General features: G+C 44.3%; 7 protein-coding genes across 7 annotated transcripts; 5 read left to right on the top strand and 2 right to left on the bottom strand.

The window, feature by feature from the left end:
• Window positions 1–507: 507 nt before the first annotated feature.
• TSTA_124700 (uncharacterized protein) lies at window positions 508–1,135 on the top strand (the record flags this gene model as incomplete). The annotated part of the gene is made up of 2 exons (XM_002482698.1): window positions 508–718; window positions 767–1,135. The coding sequence occupies 2 exons, from the start codon at window positions 508–510 to the stop codon at window positions 1,063–1,065; spliced, it is 510 nt and encodes a 169-aa protein (XP_002482743.1). The 3' UTR covers window positions 1,066–1,135.
• Window positions 1,136–1,423: 288 nt separating this feature from the next.
• Window positions 1,424–2,077, bottom strand: TSTA_124710 (uncharacterized protein; the record flags this gene model as incomplete). Its single annotated transcript, XM_002482699.1, has 2 exons — window positions 1,424–1,761; window positions 1,954–2,077. 2 exons carry the CDS (start codon window positions 2,075–2,077, stop codon window positions 1,424–1,426), a joined length of 462 nt encoding a protein of 153 aa, XP_002482744.1.
• A 302-nt stretch (window positions 2,078–2,379) lies between these two features.
• Window positions 2,380–2,877, bottom strand: TSTA_124720 (uncharacterized protein; the record flags this gene model as incomplete). Its single annotated transcript, XM_002482700.1, has 2 exons — window positions 2,380–2,548; window positions 2,654–2,877. The coding sequence occupies 2 exons, from the start codon at window positions 2,875–2,877 to the stop codon at window positions 2,380–2,382; spliced, it is 393 nt and encodes a 130-aa protein (XP_002482745.1).
• Window positions 2,878–3,709: 832 nt separating this feature from the next.
• TSTA_124730 (uncharacterized protein) lies at window positions 3,710–4,910 on the top strand (the record flags this gene model as incomplete). Its single annotated transcript, XM_002482701.1, has 2 exons — window positions 3,710–4,042; window positions 4,608–4,910. 2 exons carry the CDS (start codon window positions 3,710–3,712, stop codon window positions 4,908–4,910), a joined length of 636 nt encoding a protein of 211 aa, XP_002482746.1.
• A 1,047-nt stretch (window positions 4,911–5,957) lies between these two features.
• On the top strand, window positions 5,958–8,528 carry TSTA_124740 (uncharacterized protein). The gene is made up of 2 exons (XM_002482702.1): window positions 5,958–6,954; window positions 7,015–8,528. Exons 1-2 carry the CDS (start codon window positions 6,361–6,363, stop codon window positions 7,768–7,770), a joined length of 1,350 nt encoding a protein of 449 aa, XP_002482747.1. The 5' UTR covers window positions 5,958–6,360; the 3' UTR covers window positions 7,771–8,528.
• A 5,607-nt stretch (window positions 8,529–14,135) lies between these two features.
• TSTA_124750 (oxidoreductase, acting on the CH-OH group of donors, NAD or NADP as acceptor) lies at window positions 14,136–15,816 on the top strand. Its single transcript, XM_002482703.1, has 3 exons — window positions 14,136–14,455; window positions 14,523–15,016; window positions 15,068–15,816. The coding sequence occupies exons 1-3, from the start codon at window positions 14,191–14,193 to the stop codon at window positions 15,629–15,631; spliced, it is 1,323 nt and encodes a 440-aa protein (XP_002482748.1). The 5' UTR covers window positions 14,136–14,190; the 3' UTR covers window positions 15,632–15,816.
• Window positions 15,817–16,064: 248 nt separating this feature from the next.
• On the top strand, window positions 16,065–17,414 carry TSTA_124760 (fructose-bisphosphate aldolase, putative). The gene is made up of 2 exons (XM_002482704.1): window positions 16,065–16,120; window positions 16,179–17,414. Exon 2 carries the CDS (start codon window positions 16,245–16,247, stop codon window positions 17,109–17,111), a length of 867 nt encoding a protein of 288 aa, XP_002482749.1. The 5' UTR covers window positions 16,065–16,120; window positions 16,179–16,244; the 3' UTR covers window positions 17,112–17,414.
• Window positions 17,415–17,455: the final 41 nt, after the last annotated feature.

Genomic DNA, 17,455 nt, shown 5'->3' on the forward strand with positions numbered 1-17,455 from the left:
CTAAAACATTTACAATTGGAATTCTTACCCTAAGGTGTACGATCAGCTAAATCAACTGATTCACCTTACAACTAATAATTCCTAATTATTAACAATACCATGCAAGGAGTGTGTCATCGACGTGTCCAGCACCTGACGCCCTCGCAACTCCTCATCCAGTCAATTCGCGAGACGCTGACACGGAAATGCTGATTTCTTTTTCCTACCCTTGTACTTCCCCAGCTTTTTTTTTTTCTGCTTTCTTTTTCCAGGTTAGACACAGACATGTTACGTGATCTCGAGTCCTCGAGTCGTATTTGTAATTGTTGTTTAAGTAAGCTTGAATCACACTGAGCTTGGGTATGGGTTTATGCTACTCCATATTACTTCCCCTCTCGCGGGTTATGTTCAATTAGAAAGCTCAGGTGTTCGAAATGAGCGGGATATATCGACACATCATCAGATACTAGTATAACCCGAGTGACAAACCTCGTTCTACAATACGGAGAGACACACAAACGACTACCAATGTTATCCGACCCAAATCCATACGAAATAACCTTCGTGACCCCCTCTCGAAAGGATAATGGCATTCTAAAGCTTCATCTCGGAGAAGTCCACACCAGTCTTCCCATCCGCCTCACCGTTCCCCGACACTCATCCGCAACATTACCAGTCAACAAACACTCGAGAGTATCCGTGACAAGATTCGCGGCCAAAGTTCACTACGGCGCAAATTGTCAGTGCCAAAATATGGTTTTTGAAGCCATTGGGTTATCAGGTATAGTCGACTCGGAAGGGTTTAGAGAGATTACGCGGAGCCATATGAATAAATGGGTTAGGTTCAAGGAGGATTTGTCAAGTACCCTAGGCCACGATGGGAGGAAGAAACAATTATACAATGGGAGTATGTTGATGAGGTCTTCAACTTTGAAAACGGGGATCGTGGAGGTCAAGAATGTGGTTTTTTATGTTCCGGGTGTGTATAAAATTGCTTTTGAGTTGCAGTTTGAGTCCGGTGAATTGGCTGGAAGGACGCCGTGGCAGACTGTGGAGGTGCAAAGAGTGAGGAAGACTGCGAGTTGACGAATTGAGCTGTTCTAAGACTGAACTAGTGCACACTTGTATCCAACTATGCATATAACGGATTCTTCTTCGAATGCAGGGCCATTGGGCTCCAATCCAACGCTAAGTCTTTCCCAGAGTCTCATGATATTGATCTTACAGCTGAATGCAGAACGTTAAAAACACATATGGCATCAGGAAGTGTAAGATTTCTCCTCCACATGAGATGCTTCTTTCTTGGTCAATTGACTTTCTAGTTCCGAATCTGGACATTGTGGCGCGTTAAATCGCTTTAGATGAATATGGCTGACAGGAAAACGGCACGGATCGACTACCCTGGGAAGTCTCGATTGCTGAATTGAAAAAGGGGAAGCACCTCTCACTCCACCTTTGTCCACATCGCGTCAAGGCGGGTCATCTCCACAGTATCTCCTGGTCGAACAGGATTCATAGCTAACGCTGGCTGAAACTGCGTCGCAGCTTCAGCCCCATATCTCGTGGCATATCCCCATCCAACCTGCGAGTAGTCATATTCGTATGTTGAGCTCTGTCCTACGGCGAGAGAGAGACCTTCAAGGCCTTGGTTATGGATCGAAGACATGAACAACCCATGCTGCTCCTTTAGAAGACTCAACTGTCTCATGCGGACCTGCAAGATTTCGTTTTGGGCATATACGATCATCTCCATACACTGTCGAGCAATACCCTCGAAAGCCTCTAGATTATTTTCTTCGCAGGCTTGCAACTAAAGCCTTCGCATCCTCGAGGAATACAGATGATATCGCATCTCTCCAGCTACGATATCGCATTCCAAGCGACTGGCCAGGCTCGTAGGTTTGACAAATTCTTCATAGCATTGCTCGCAGACAGTGAAGTCTTTGGTCTCGTATCATTTTCGATTCGAATAACCTGTGCTATTAGGGTAGTCTGGCAGCGAAGCGTACCAGGACACGAATCTCGACAAAACTTCCAGATCTTTTCGTGCAACGGCCTTATTGTATTTGACCATATAGGTCAAGAACCGCGGCTTCATGGGGTTAAAGTCACATATGTATGCGCTACCATCTTCTTGAGGCGATATTTCCCGGAATTAAAACCGAAATCCTGGCGGAATCATGAAAGCAGTAAGGCACCTCCCACAAATCGCAAAATCACTACCATGATAGGTTCGTGGAGTGTACCATATAACATACGTGATTCCCTCCAGATCGCAGCGTGGATTATCCAGGATCATCTTAGCGTGGCTTCGAACTCTTAGTAGCCCTGTGTATCTGTCTCCATGCTATCTGAATAGGCATCGTCGACATGGTACAGTCCAGACGTGATTCCTCTTGCTCACTTGTAAGAGATAACGAGTTCCAAAGGTCGCCATGATCCGGCCCAAACATATCCAAATAACATGCACCGCATACCAACAACCTTGGGACGGGCAATTGATGAGTACCAATCGGTTCTGCCAGCCTCCAGCTTCCTCATTTCCTGGCACGACAGTAGGTCCATGCGTCTTTGAATAAAAAAGTAGGAGTTCTTTCCAATCATCGTCCAGCTGGGCGGAATTTGCGTTTAACTTGAATCCATCCCTAATCAACGGCACAGCAGCATCACAGACGGTGACACAATGAAGAATTTCTTAAGATTGTTCCATGCAATCAAATCCTTATAGCGTATTTCAAAAATTGCCATGTTGCTTACAACCGAATCATCCAGCAATGTGTACCTTCGTGAGCCGTCGGGTTCTGTATGTCCTGCAGCCCCTTTGCACGGTGGCATTTTTTCCCGCTGCACCATGAATCTCCTGATGGATTCCCAGTCACCTGCTCCCACATACGACATTTCGGTGTACACGCAGCCTCGCTCTCGCTTAGAATTGATGTATTTGGCTAACGTGGATCATTATCATTCGAGGACGTCAATCTTCATTTAACCGACGTTCAACATCGAATGGTAACAACAGACTCCCCGCTTATAAATATTCAGGGCCGAAAATATTCTATTATGAAGTTGCACCGCTATTCAACTCAACGGTCGTGGTCAAAGGTTCAGTGTTGAAGAATACCTATATCTCTTGGCCGCCGGCGTGACTTTAGTAAGGTAACCGCGCGTCGCAATGTTCCAAGTTGCTTTTGAATAGTCATAAATTTCGAATCTATATTACCTACTTATCTAGGGAGGTAGGTAGGGTAATCGGTCACGACCTTGAAACCTTAAGGATCGACAATTGTGCACTGATATAGGGGGAAAATGCCAGTGTCGGTGAGTACCTAGGTAGCATCTATGGTCATGTTGAATTATCCATATCTAAGTACTCTCTTGGTCATTTATACAGATGCCCATAAGTGACTGATAATGCATGCATGGATGCCAGAAAACTCTTCTTTCTTTTGATAACCAGCTGCATGCCTCCAATCATGCAGCTATAAACAGCGGTGTCGCATATCCTTGGTAAGTGTGCAGCAAGGCTGAGTTTGGATGTTTGACCAAGTTCACCCTGGTGTCGGACAATAAATAGCACAAATACATTTGTTTTCTTTCAAAGAAGATGTGAAAGTCCTAGGAACCTACCTAATTTGTCTCCGCCAGCATCAACGCATTCGTCACCACTCAACGAGATTTCGATCCGAGTTGATTCTATCACCGTATTAGAACGCTTGAAAACTACAAAATCATGTCCGCCGAACGCATCCAATCCAACTGTCGTATTATATGGGGCCCCGGTGACTATGATATTGATATTGAATCTGATGATTGGGAAACCTACTATGCAGTCGTCAAAAGAGATGACGGGACGTCCTTCGGACCGCCGTTGACTATGACGGGGGTATGTCAATCGGAGGAACACACATGGAGAGAATTGGATCGGATGCTGGACGTCTGGGCTCGTCAAATACAGAGTGGACAACCGATGACAAAGGATAAAGTGTTGAAAATATTTGGAGGACCCAAGGGGCAGAGCCGAGCTATCTTGAAGCAGTACTTTGCAGAAGCAGAGAAACACGGGGTGTCTCCTTTTTCCAAAGATGCCTAGGCTGTCGGGCAATGGGAAGAGTACTTTTTTTGATGTCGCGATTTTGATATAGAGCCTCGGCTAGACTGTCCGTCCATTCATACATCTGGAACGTTATGCCAAGGATTTCAAACGCCAGAAATTGCAGAGTCGGGATAATATGATTCTTGGGTCTCTTATTATTGCCGAGAGAATTGAGGCTCGAGTAAAACGTGGCCAACTTTTCTGAATATGGTGCTTGCCACCACAACTAGCCTCTAGGCAAGAATTTCCCGAACGGATGTAGTGCCTTTTGACTATGTGACAAGAATTGGCGACAGCTGGAGACGATTTCCTGTCTTTGCGATACACTGGGTGCGTCTACTGTGACTCAGTGGGCACTTAGATCCCAATAGTCGAAACCCTCAGCGAAAGATCGACGTAAAAATCTGCCGGAGCGACCGCACACAATCCGCGTCTCCCTAATTGTATTCTCGGTGGAATTTTAGGAATCAAGCAAACCTTAAGCATGAATATTAGAGATTATCTAAACTCATTGTACTGGCTGGGAACAGTTTAGCGTCCGGGCTCTGCCTTTGATGAAGTTCTACTTATCAGAAAACTCTGTTATAACTTATCACAACTTAATCTGCCTCAACGGTCAGAGTGGAAGCCTCTACGTTCTTCCAACAGAGTTTTCATTACTCGCGAAATCATTGAGACTGGTACCAAGGAGAGAGCTAGGGACCACGCTGCTCTGGCCACCGGCAAAATGTCCCTTTTCGTTCAAGCTGAACAGTCTGAGCGCCGTATCAAGCTGAGAACACGAGCCACTACTGCACACGTACCTACACACGTACCTGAACTAGCTAACACTGCCTAACAGAACAGGGATGAAGCCCGTTTCCCTGATCTCCATTGATCATCCTCATTCTTACTGATGCTTAGTTTCACTAGGCTTCACAGAACACTTGTCAACGGGTCGACGACTGGCCGAATGTGGTCATTGATGTCAAATCGGTTCGGGTTCTGGGTCAGACATCCCCACTGTAAACTCCGCTTCACGGTGGTCCTCGAGGCCTCGCGTCCTTGACATCCCCTGGAAAATCAATTAAAATGGATCCCCGTTAGGCTTGGCTTTCTCAAAACTGCTAGAGCAACGCCGTTCATTCACGCACTAAATTACCCTAGTTAATGCGCCCAACCAGCCATATCGACGATTGGTAATGTTGACCCCGGATTCTGTCTTTGCTTTTTACGTATGCCGTATCCTATTGGTGGATATCTACTAATTTGTTGGTAGTGGCTCGTTCCCCTGGGCTATCATTCGCGTCCTGTTTGATTTTTTACCAGGGCTGAAGTCTGACGTCCAATTATGCGAGACATAATAGAGGTCTATTATTAATCTACATGCTCCGTTCAATCCGTACCCATGCTCCAAGGCACCACTGACTCTTCCGGATTCCATCCGTGTTGTTTGTCGGTGTCGTTTCATAGCTGGCTTGGACATTTGCTTAGGCATATTGCACAGATTAGCCGGTGATCTAGTACGTATATACGAAATGCGATAATATGGTTCACGAGCAGAACATGAACAGAGTATAATAGCATACGATCCCAGCATCGGATTTAATGGTAGGCAAACTCAACATAAGCCTCGCACGTGCATTCCCACTTTATAAAGTGCGCACGAGCACGGCATTTACCAGTAGCTGCCTGTTGCGGTACTTGAGCAGTACTACGTAGTAAGCAAATGGCTCTATCTGAAGCAAAAAGTGGCACTTACACTTTGCCTGATACTTTTAAGTCATTACCCAATCTCAAAAAGTGGTGGCGTACCCAGAGCACGGGATTTAGGGCTTCGAAAGGCAAGTACATTACATAAAAATGAAATGCAGTAAACTAGTCCCTGCTTTTTCTGCTAGTACGCTGATCTTGTCAATCTAGACTGGCAAATTTTGAACCTTGTCAGTGGACTATCAAATTTACACTCTCGCTGCTGGCAGAATTCTGCGTCTAGTTTAAAGGGCGACCCCTCTTTCTGTGGCTAAAAGGCATTCCCCGGAAAAATTATGCCAGTCTGAGGCATTATTTTGACATGCATTGAACTGACATCTGCTGTATAAAGAAACGTTTTCTGGCCTCGTCTTTTTTCTACGCTTTAGTTTTCGGTACATGGTCCTTGTGCCCTAAGCCTACGTCAACCTGGAAAGGTTTGACCGTATCAGCCTGAATATCGAAGGCGCATCTGCATTTGTTTACTTGCCGGTGCGATCCCAATGTATAGGAATAACGAACGATAATCGTCAGAACAAACCGACTACACGATAGCAATGATGAACCTCATCTCCAGGGGACTGAGGACGGCAGATCCTCATGCGGTAGTCGACGTACTGCTCCGGGGAAGATCCGCCTCCGCACCGAGCAGCCCCAAGGATATTGATCCTATATCCCCAGTGCTTCATAGTGGCCTCATTGCCATCTCAGTGCTCGCAATGATATCATTGCTGGCAACATTTGGTCTCCTCTGCTTCATCACCTATCGCTTCATTTTCTGGCACAAATACTACAAAAGAAACCTCACCACCAATCAATACATTGTCCTCATTTACAACTTGATTCTGGCAGATTTCATACAGTCGCTGTCGTTCGTACTGTGCATCCGCTATGTCTCTGATAATGCTATCAAAGCAGGCACAGCAGCTTGCATACTACAAGGAATTCTAGTGCAAGCCGGCGATCCCGGAAGCGGTCTATTCGTCTTGGTCATTGCTGCTCATACCTTCTTGCTTGTCACTTCGGGGAAGTTGGTGAATCATATATGGTTCACTATTGGCGTCGTGGGAGTGTGGGTTTTCTTGGCCATTCTGGTCATTATACCGATGGCGTCGAAAGGGATCGATGTGATGATCCCCTCGGGTGCATGGGTAAGTCTCTCCTTTTCCTATAGATTAGCATTACGTATTGGCTAACAGCAGATTTTCCAGTGCTGGATCGACTCCCGATACGAAAACTATCGCCTTTACACCCATTATATCTGGATTTTCGTGGCCGAATTTGGCACCGTCGTTCTCTACGCAGTCATGTTCTTCCACCTCCGCCGACAAATGGCAAATTCATCGATTCTTGCCGGTAGCCAAATGGAAAGTCTAAAACGTCTTCGTCGCGTTGTCAGCTACATGGTTATCTATCCACTCGCATACGTCGTTTTATCGCTTCCTCTCGCGGCCGGGCGCATGTCGACAGCGCAGGGCAAGACGCCTAGCCTGGCATACTTTTGCGTTGCCGGAGCCATGATTACAAGTTCGGGATTCGTTGATGTCCTGCTCTACACGCTCACACGTCGAAACTTGATTATCTACTCCGATGCCAGCGAGCACCGTGAGTATAATAATATGGGCAGTCATAGCCAGAGCAAATCCAGCAAGGGACTTAGTCGCTTAATGCCGAGTAAAGGGAATGGCTTAACCACAATAACTACAACCATCACGAGCCATGTCGATAATTCGGGCGAGGGAGCATTTCGCCGTGGGCGAGGTAATCCTGACCACGAAACGATATACTCATCAGATTCTCATGATGGCGACAATAACACATCAACTGATAATATAGTCCAAAAAGACGTCGAGCTCGCTGAACTGGGCAAGGTTTACCAAAAGACGACGATTGAAGTTACCAGTGAACCTGCTCCGTTTCATCCATCTCGGAATTCAGGCGGCGCCGGTGATGCTAAGAATTGGTGATTATACCTTCATTATGGCTTGTTTCTTATATCTATTTAATTGTATACCATGTATTTATTTAGGCTTCGTTGGAGCATATGAAGATCCGATGAATGACAGTTTATGACCAAATCAATAACAGTTACTTTAATATTCATTTTTAAAGTCTCATACCAATTCGTTGTAAGTTGTAGCTACGATGCCAATATCTTGCTGATGAAATGAGCTATTTGTCTCGTCCCGAGGTCTTATTGCAATCAAGCCCAAGCTAACGATGAGAATGATTATACATTATCGGTAGACCGGCTATACCTCCAAGAGGTCAAACACCCATTACCCTAAAGATAACACTGTCATTCATCACGACATTCAGTTGAACGGTAACAAAAAACGGGCAACATAGATCCTAAGCAATGACGATGCAGTGGACAACAAAGCTTTGTCCACGTTTCTGGTCGATAAACTACCAATTCGTCGCGACGAGGCCACACTGCAGAGTACGCCACTTGGATATAAAGCTTCAAACAGTCGCATGCAGGATACCATTGTCGTTCCTTATCCCGTAAAAGCTTGCTTCTCAGCTTTTCTGCGTAGCATTCTCCGATAGAGAACCAATGAAAATAGCCCCAACGTAACGATGAAGACGATACAGAACACGAGAATAACCCCGGGATTCCGGCTTGCCCAATTGTGCCTTTTCAGTAACTCGTGTGCGTGAGACTGACCGTATACCTTGCTTATTGTGGCCATTGCGAATGATTTATACAGTGTCCAGCGTCTTCTTGAATGCTTCTAGTCAGCTTGAATGTTGGTAGTGACGGCAGATAGGGGTTCTTACTGAATGTTCTGATCGAGGAGAAGGTAAAGTAACATCCACTTCTGAAGAGACACAAGCTGAAGGATGGACCAGTACTCTCTAAGCAAGTCGGTATGTTAGCAGGAACTTTGAGAGTAAAATTTGAGAGTAGCAGTAGACAGTACCTAAGCCGCACTGAAGGGAACGAAACCCGAAGTAGGAAATGAATCCTTCCGTACATGCGATACCCAGACAGACTGTCTATGGGCGTCTAAGAACTGATAGAAGAATGAATACTTGTAAGGAGTAGGGGCCTGATACAGGACTAAATATGTTTATGGAGATAAACGAGGAAGAACAGAATTGACAGATGTTGTCCCTTCTGATACAGTAGAGGAAGGTGTCGAGGAAGCAGGAAGGAGGCCACTGTGCGATGAGCTGCTGCTGCACCACACGTCGAGCTGGATCCTTTTTAACATTCACCAATATCCTCGAAGGTTTCAATTAAGCCGTGGTTTCTCTTGCTGTTGGATCCGTTGTCTTCCGGTGAAGCCAATGGCATCAACATATTCGTTGCCTTCAGCAAGAACATAGAGACAGTCACCACATGTCACTGCATTTTTGACTGATCTCGATATGGATGAAATTCTTCTTGATTGTACAGGAATGATCAGGCAAATAAATTATTTATCCTGCTATGTTAAGCTGAGATTCTGTATCGAACGTAGCGGATCTTTTCTCCGGCATCCGACGTCATGATCACCTGCTCAACTCTAACCCTAACTCTCTAACATATCCTGGGTTGTGATTGACTCGTCATTTGGTATCAACAGCCGTCCAAGTCAGTTGGTGTCTACTGTATTCTGTGCCTTGACGATCAATTGCTTTCATTCTTGACTACAAAATAATACCTAGGTTTATTTGTGGGTGTTTGATATTAGAGATGCTGCTTTCCCTACTACAGTATAGAATCTAAATACGTCTCCTAGTTGGAGAAGAGGCAACTGTTGCACAATTAGCTAATAACTACCTACCTAGGTAGGAACAAATGAACTTAGCAATAGTTTCACCGCATCCTGCACCATGCAGTAAGAGGGATTGTAGATACATAGAAGTGAGTAATGAGAGTAACAGGACTCCATGTTGGATGCGAGGGTGCAGTCGAGATCCGGATAGCTGATGTCACGTGATAACATCACGTGACGAAGGCTACATGTTGGAACTATACTGTGCTATTCCTTTTTGGGATGGGATTCAGAGAACCGTACAAATACTGATCAACAGGAAATTTCGAGAAATTGAATTCACACATCAACATAAGATTGATATTACAAATCAACTTTACAGCTTATATCTAGAAAGTTCGATCGAGTACAGATTGTGGTTTCAAATGATGTCATTTGTATTGAGAATGTGAATATAAAAGGACCAAGATTGTTAGATAGTGAGGTTTTAGATAGTGTGCACAAATATCAGAAAAATCCTTACTCTAAGAAACTTCTTTGGTTGGCCTAGCCCAGTTAGCACTAGTACGGAAAAGTTCCAATACTACACAAGGAATCCCTTACGCGTCGGTGTCAGATATCTTAAGAAGAGACAACTTAGACTACTCAATTGAACCCATATTCCGTGTTAGGAAGCTTATCGTACTAGTACTAGTGCAGATGCACCCACACTCCAGGTAAATTATATATTTCTAAGATCGGAGATAAGTCTCGCTTAGATAGCTAATTATCTGGCCTGGTCAGTTAACATGCCAGTCGACATCAACTAACCATACGCCAGCCTGTAACATGTCAGAACAAAATTCATACCATTCTGGCCAACGGGGAGCCTTTAATGGGGCTCTCTGGTAAATGGTTTTTGAGCTGTTCTGGGACCCTACTCAGGACATCAGGAGGTATGTTGTTCGATAACATGTACCGTTAATGTGAAGATACTTAGGCCATTGGTTTGTTGGGTAGAATTACAGCGAGAAAACTGAGCATGGAAAATAAGAATAGGAATCGGTCAGAGGGTTGACGGCTTCTCTATATAGGAACGCATCTGATATCACCATGAAATATAAAAATATCCATGGATACATAGTGAAGTTCCTCAAGTATTGACAAAGCAGATTTCCAATGCAGCATCAAGCGCTAGTATTTATTCCCTCGTACAAAGCTGAACATGGGGCTCCGGCAACAAGACCCTAAGGCGGCAATAGCCGTCTGGTCACGGTAAACCACTATACACAGCCAGTATTGGTCACACAGATACTGTTAGTAGTCTCAGCACAGATCTGGCCTGCTGGACAGTCTGAACTCGATTGACACTGGCTTGATGCCGGACACTTAAAAGCATTTCACCTTCCAATATAAAGGTACATTGACAATGCAAGCCCATCGTTACACATGACTTTCCAACACTACAGTTAGACCCATAGCATACTGGATCTGTACATTGTCCTTTCAGACATGGAGCATTCATAGGACGCTAAAATAGAGATTAGTAACTCGTAATGTCACAAATTTAATTAATATTTTAGCCGAGTATCTACCTTATTACCACAAGAGCCATAGTTTTGAGAATCATTTGATAAATTATGGCATTGACTATCAGGACATAATGTCCCTGGAGAATTACATGTGCAAACTGCATTCACACACGTTGGATTGGATGGGCACTATAGATGAAAGGTTAATAAATATGTGACGGTGCCAATCTGCTTGATTTGAGTACGTTATCCTAGCTAGCTATCTCGTACAAGAGGTGCCTGTCGACAGGTGATATTGAGCATAAGGGGGAAAAAGGAAGAAATGAAGTAAAAGCTCTTGCTCTCGCTTCTCATATAAATCTCTGTGCGAGTCGCCTTTCCCTATCCAGCTCCGACATCTGATGTTGATATGGCTTCCCAATAGGGCGCGGATAGGGTTATACGGCTCCGAGTTATCTGTGAACTGAGACGGGAGTGCAGAGCCATGCTTAGCCGTCACAAATACGCTAATCGATATTAATATAAAACATGAATCAGTACATAACCTTTATGACATCCATGTACACCGTTTAAATGGAAGAAGTATGCAACTTAGAAAAAAAGGAGCAGCTTACTCAAGTGAAACAGTTACCACAATGAAGCGGATCTATTGATAAATTAACATAGAGGAAACCACAGCAAAGGCCGCCCTTCCGACATTATTGGTTTTTGGCAATATCAAGTAATCAGTGATTTGTGTCATCATATAGTTCCGAGTTGAGAAGAAACAAACCAAGCCCTTACAGCCAAAAATGGTGGAATACACCACCATTCAGCGCCATTGGTAATATCACTTGTAGCAGAACTAGACTCGACGTTGCTGTAAGAAGCCGCAATTCCTGCAATCAAGTTAGCATTGACTTTTTTTATGATGCAGTCCAAAGAACCCAAGACTTTCGGCTCGAAAGAAAGAAGGTCTGTGTTTTAAAACTCACTCAGGCAAGAAGAAGTAGCATCAACATGTTTGTTATATTTCCCAGTAAATGTGACCTAAAGAGTGGTGAGTTACCTAGATTGTGGCAACTGTGGTGTTATTGGTATAGAAATATATTTACTAGAAGTGCTGTGATTTGTTTCGGCTTAAGCAGTGCAAAATTTGACCCCTTGAGTAGGTATCTCTCTGCAAATGCCCTGTAATTCATGTAGTCAACTTCTATGCCATATTCCTTCTCGTTCTAATCTCTGTCTAGTAAAGCTTGCCTGACAACCTGTATTGTGGGTGGAACAACGTAATATTCCATGGCTATCCTAGAATGGCTGCATTCAACTTTATGGGGACATCGAGATACAATATAACACTGGTCAAGCGTTCAAAATTCGTCCTCTGTTTATAGCCAACTTGATTGAATCTAACCATCTAAGGCATATCCTTGGGAACCGCAGCAGCTGAGTCAATGATCATACATCTGTGCAGAATGAATCTTAAGAAACGCCAAATCTCGGAGCTGTGCTGCATAATGCTTGGAAATATGTTTTGTACCAGTAGAAACGTACTTCGAGTGTTGCAAAGATATATAGAGCCTTATTCAGATAACAAAATATGATCTGTATACAGTTATACAAAGACTGTTATTGTGGGGTTTTAGTGATCATTTACAGTGTCAATCATATGCACTTTCTATAACCATTTTGATGTATAACATAGGGAATGCTGCTACTTTATGTGATATTTTGGTACATAACTACTATATTTTGCATGGCTAGATCTTAAATGAACTCAGGAGTAGGGCACCAAAAGGTACCTAGGTAGGGAGGGTGACTGTGAAAATTGACTTAATTGACAGTTGGGAAAGCAGATGATACAGATAGACTTACATGTGATGTCCATATCTTCTCGAGTAGCTCTGCGACGGGGGACTAGGCATGAGGAGCTGTCAGATAATCCGGATTTGAAACGAGGCAGAGAGATTGGTTGTTCGATCTTACAGGTCTACAAGGCACCTTGGGGCATATATCTATGCACCTAGATTTCAGCCCAATGTTTACCCCTCATGATAGCTCACAAAGCACCCTGCAAAAGATGTTTATTAAAACCCAGCTTTGAAACCTGACGGATAGACAGAGAGAGACAGAGAACTCAATACATACAATCTTGTTAGTCACTTCTTTTCTTTTCATCATAGTAAGACACTCCTCAGGATTGGCCTGGAATAAATCGATCAATCCGACAGGAGCAGGGATAATGCTGGTCACGGGCATATAAGCACCAAAAATTATTCGATGATTACAGCCTGCTCATCTGCAAAGATATCGTTTCCTACTTCAAAAAACCCTAAACCCGATTAGAAATACAGAAAAATGTAGATAGACATTTATGACCAGAATAATTTTTAATAGCTGTTAGTAGGTTAGACGAAGGAAAGAATTGTGATCTTGTTGTGCTTACGGTTAGCCCTAACTGTCCTGCGCAGTTGAAATGGTCCAAAGATCACGAGACAAGAGAGTCTTGATTTACACAAGAAAGTTGCACAAAGCAAACAACTTAATGTTAATGGAACAGTACATATATTTTAAAGCTAGGACTACCGCCTGAAGCTTTTTACAGAAGGCTGTACTGTATCACTGGCACAGTTGCCATGTATGTTCCATATACCATGTATGGATGTGAAGATTCTCCTCTGCTCAGTCATCCCATAATCTTGAATATTTCCTTTGGATATACGGTATAGGAATGTTAACAACCTGAGAAATATGAGAAAAACTTGTAATATACCAAGCCCTCATCCTTTTTCATACGCGCACGTTGTTGCTTCAGCCCATCTAAGAATCGGCTATTGACAAAACTCATTAGCCAACAATCGGCCTCTACATTAATGCGATGTTACCAGTTCCTGAGACTGGAAGGCCTCAGAATCGATTTAGCCGGAATTTGATGCGATGAACAAAATGATACTTACTCCTTGATTTGCTGGCAAACGATTTATCCAGATCAATGATGCCGGTTCCACCGAGACTCGGAGCTGCTCCGTTAAGCAGCGCGGGGAAGCAACTTTCCGAGGTCAATTATGAGATGTAAATAAAAGTTGGCATATTCTTTATAAGACCTCAAGATATTCTGAAGCTAGGTTTTCTTTCAAGGTCACCAAAGTTGAGATCAGGACCACACTGGAGTCACCTGGGAAATACAATCATGACTTCCAAAAAGCCTGAGATTGGCTTCGTCGGCCTTGGTGCCATGGGATTTGGAATGGCCTCCAATCTAGTCAAGCAAGGATATCCCGTCAAAGGCTACGACGTCTTTCCTTCATCAGTGGAGCGATTCAAAGCTGCTGGTGGAATTCCGGCAGCTTCTTTGAGGGATTCGGCGGAGGGAAAGCAGTACTATATCTGCATGGTCGCATCGCCACCTCAAGTACAGGATGTGTTGTTCAATCTAGAAACGGGAATTATAGGTGGTATGACCTTTCCATTACCTCAATGCAGTTTCATTTGTCTTGGTATCATTCTGACATTATGCGATAGTACTCCCCAAAGGTGCGACATTTCTGCTTTGTTCCACGGTTTCATCAGCATACGCTCAATCGGTCGAGAAAGAATTCAAAGCCCGCGGAAGAGACGATATACTGTTCATTGATAGCCCGGTATCTGGCGGAGCTGGTCGTGCAGCCGACGGGACACTATCAATAATGGCTGGTGGAAGCCCGGCTGCCCTTTCTCAAGGGCACTTTCTTCTTCAGGAAATGTCCGATGCGAAGAAACTGTACTTGGTGCCGGGTGGGATTGGGGCAGGTAGTAATATGAAAATGGTACATCAAGTTCTTGCGGCTATCCACATTGCTGGTGTTAGCGAATCTATGGGACTTGCGGCACGATTGGGATTAGACGCTTATGTCGTCAAGGATGCAATCATCAACTCGGATGCATGGACATGGATGCATGAAAATCGTATCAAGAGGATGTTAGAAGAAGATTGGAATCCAGGAGCAAGTGCCATGACAATCATTCTCAAAGACGTGGTAGGCGTACCTTGATCGAAGTTTTGTATTGACACAGCTGACTGGAGCAAGGGTATCATCACATCTACTGCGAGACTACACAAATTCCCGACACCATTAGCATCGTCTGCAGAACAACTCTATCTAACGAGCCTTGTCCACGGATATGGTCCCAAGGATGATTCGTCACTTGTTCGTATGTATTTCCCAGACCCGATCGTCAATGTGAAGTGTACTCTATCACCAGAAGAGACATCACGAAGAGTTCAAATGGTCATCAAGTGCATGCAATATACAAACATTGTTGCAGCAGCTGAAGCTGTTGCTTTCGCGCGGTACCTGAATGTGGACATGAAACAATTCTATGACCTGGTCATCAACGCCGCTGGTGGAAGCAGGATGTTTAACACACTTGGGGTGACAATGGGCGAAGGGATACTGAAGGAGAAAGCGCCGGAGGGAACATTGAGCATTGACGATATTGTCAACGAGCTTAGTGCTATTGTGCAAGAAGCGAGGGACTCATTTACACCCTTGCACCTAGCTACCGAAGCATTAACTCAGTACCTTGTCGCACAACGACGTGGATGGGGATCTGAGGCGGCGACGAGTATCATCAGGGTATGGGAGAACTAGATAATCCAGCAAATAATGTGAGACTGGTTAGTGCTGTAATTGAACAGATTATGTGTGTTTCACTATTCTCCTATTTTAAGTCTACACATAGCAATGACGGGACCTCAATTCAGAGATGGTTTATCAATCTACCGGCTATTTGAAGACACAAACATCCTTTATAAGAATACTACAAATTTTAAGCCAGTCTTAGAGAAATTATGCGTGCAGTGAATAAATACCACATACCCTGAACTTAGCAGATGCCCCGACTTAGGGTTAAGATATATCGCAGAATGATCCGATTCCCCCACCTCCCCCGCCTGCGGCTCCACCCATCGGACTTGCTCCGACTCACTATGATAGAGCGGACAAACAGCCGACGATGTTTCACGGATGCTTGTTGGATGTATAAAAGCTCATGATATTTGATACTCTTGATTCTAATTCTAGCAATACTATTTCAAATATCTAAGTTTCAAGTTTCTTGACACCGCGAATCGTTCACAGGTAATTGTTCATCCTATGGATACAATTATTCATCGCCGCTGACTTCACTACTCTTCAGCCGCGTCAATACATCGCCATTAAAATAACGTGAATGAAGAAGAAACTGAAAGTATAATCATATACAATGCCCCACCCAAATCTCAAGGGCAACCGAGCCCTCGAAATACTCGACAAGGCCCTCGCAGGAAAATATGGTGTCCCCGGAATGTGCTGTTACAACATCGAAGGTATCCTAGCCACTGTCCGTGCCGCAGAAGCCAAAAAGTCACCAGCCATGATCCTACTTTTTCCCTGGGCAATTCAATATGCCGATGGTTTACTCGTTCACGCAGCTGCAGAAGCTGCTAAAAAGGCAAAGGTGCCCGTCACGGTACACATGGACCATGCCCAATCGCCCGAAATCATTCGTTATGCGGCAGATCTCGGTGGTTTTGATAGTATTATGGTTGACATGAGCCATTATGAGAAGGAGGAGAATCTGGCCAAGACCCGCGAGTTGGTAGCGTATTGCCACGAGCGCGGCATCGCAACGGAAGCAGAGCCTGGCCGTATTGAAGGTGGAGAGGATGGCGTGGCAGATACCGCGGACCTCACGGGTCTTCTAACAACACCCGAAGAGAGCCATGAATTCGTTGCCACGGGTATTGACTGGCTTGCACCGGCTTTTGGTAACGTCCATGGTTCCTATGGACCCCGTGGTGTTCAATTGGAGTATGACCGCTTGGAGTCTATCAACAAGGCTGTGGGCGACAAAGTGCGCATTGTACTTCACGGCGCGGATCCATTTACAACTGAGATCTTCCAGAAGTGCATCTCACACGGTGTCTCCAAGATCAATATAAACAAGGTTATGAATAACGAGTACCTACGAGTACAGGCTGAGAAAGCGGGCAAAGTTCCTTTGACTACTTTACATGAAGAGGTCACCAATGCCATGCAAGCGGCTGTTGAAAGATGCATGGATATGCTAGGATCAACAGGAAATGCTTGAATTAGTTATGACTTATGCTGAATAGAATATTCAATGTATTGTTGGACTTTCTTCCTTTCTTCTCAATTGCAGAGTGATACCTGCCTACCTGCCTGCCTAGGTTGGTAGATGATTTGTCCAGTTGTTCTATAGGTGCTAAGAAACATTTATTTAATCAATATATGCCGACAGACCAGTTCCAAGGTTACCTAGGTACCTCAAATTTAGATATCCTATATGCCCACAGATACTGCAGTAAAGTGATACGCCTAAAACACGGATGCACCAAAGATTCCCTCGATTTGGGGGTTTCAAGGCCAGATTGAGACTCATTGGTCTCACAATAACTGATGTGCCCACAGTGA

The sequence above is a fragment of the Talaromyces stipitatus genome, genomic scaffold (assembly GCF_000003125.1).
Source record: "Talaromyces stipitatus ATCC 10500 scf_1105507295555 genomic scaffold, whole genome shotgun sequence".
In the NCBI taxonomy this organism is placed as follows: domain Eukaryota; kingdom Fungi; phylum Ascomycota; class Eurotiomycetes; order Eurotiales; family Trichocomaceae; genus Talaromyces; species Talaromyces stipitatus.

Bases quoted from the DNA above. Each gene is read 5' to 3' on its own strand.
- TSTA_124750 (XM_002482703.1), top strand. From the start codon at position 14,191: ATGACTTCCAAAAAGCCTGAGATTGGCTTCGTCGGCCTTGGTGCCATG. The intron at 14,456-14,522 runs GTATGACCTTTC...ATTATGCGATAG, and splicing joins AGAAACGGGAATTATAGGTG to TACTCCCCAAAGGTGCGACA. The intron at 15,017-15,067 runs GTAGGCGTACCT...GACTGGAGCAAG, and splicing joins CAATCATTCTCAAAGACGTG to GGTATCATCACATCTACTGC.
- TSTA_124760 (XM_002482704.1), top strand. From the start codon at position 16,245: ATGCCCCACCCAAATCTCAAGGGCAACCGAGCCCTCGAAATACTCGAC.
- TSTA_124740 (XM_002482702.1), top strand. From the start codon at position 6,361: ATGATGAACCTCATCTCCAGGGGACTGAGGACGGCAGATCCTCATGCG. The intron at 6,955-7,014 runs GTAAGTCTCTCC...CAGATTTTCCAG, and splicing joins TGATCCCCTCGGGTGCATGG to TGCTGGATCGACTCCCGATA.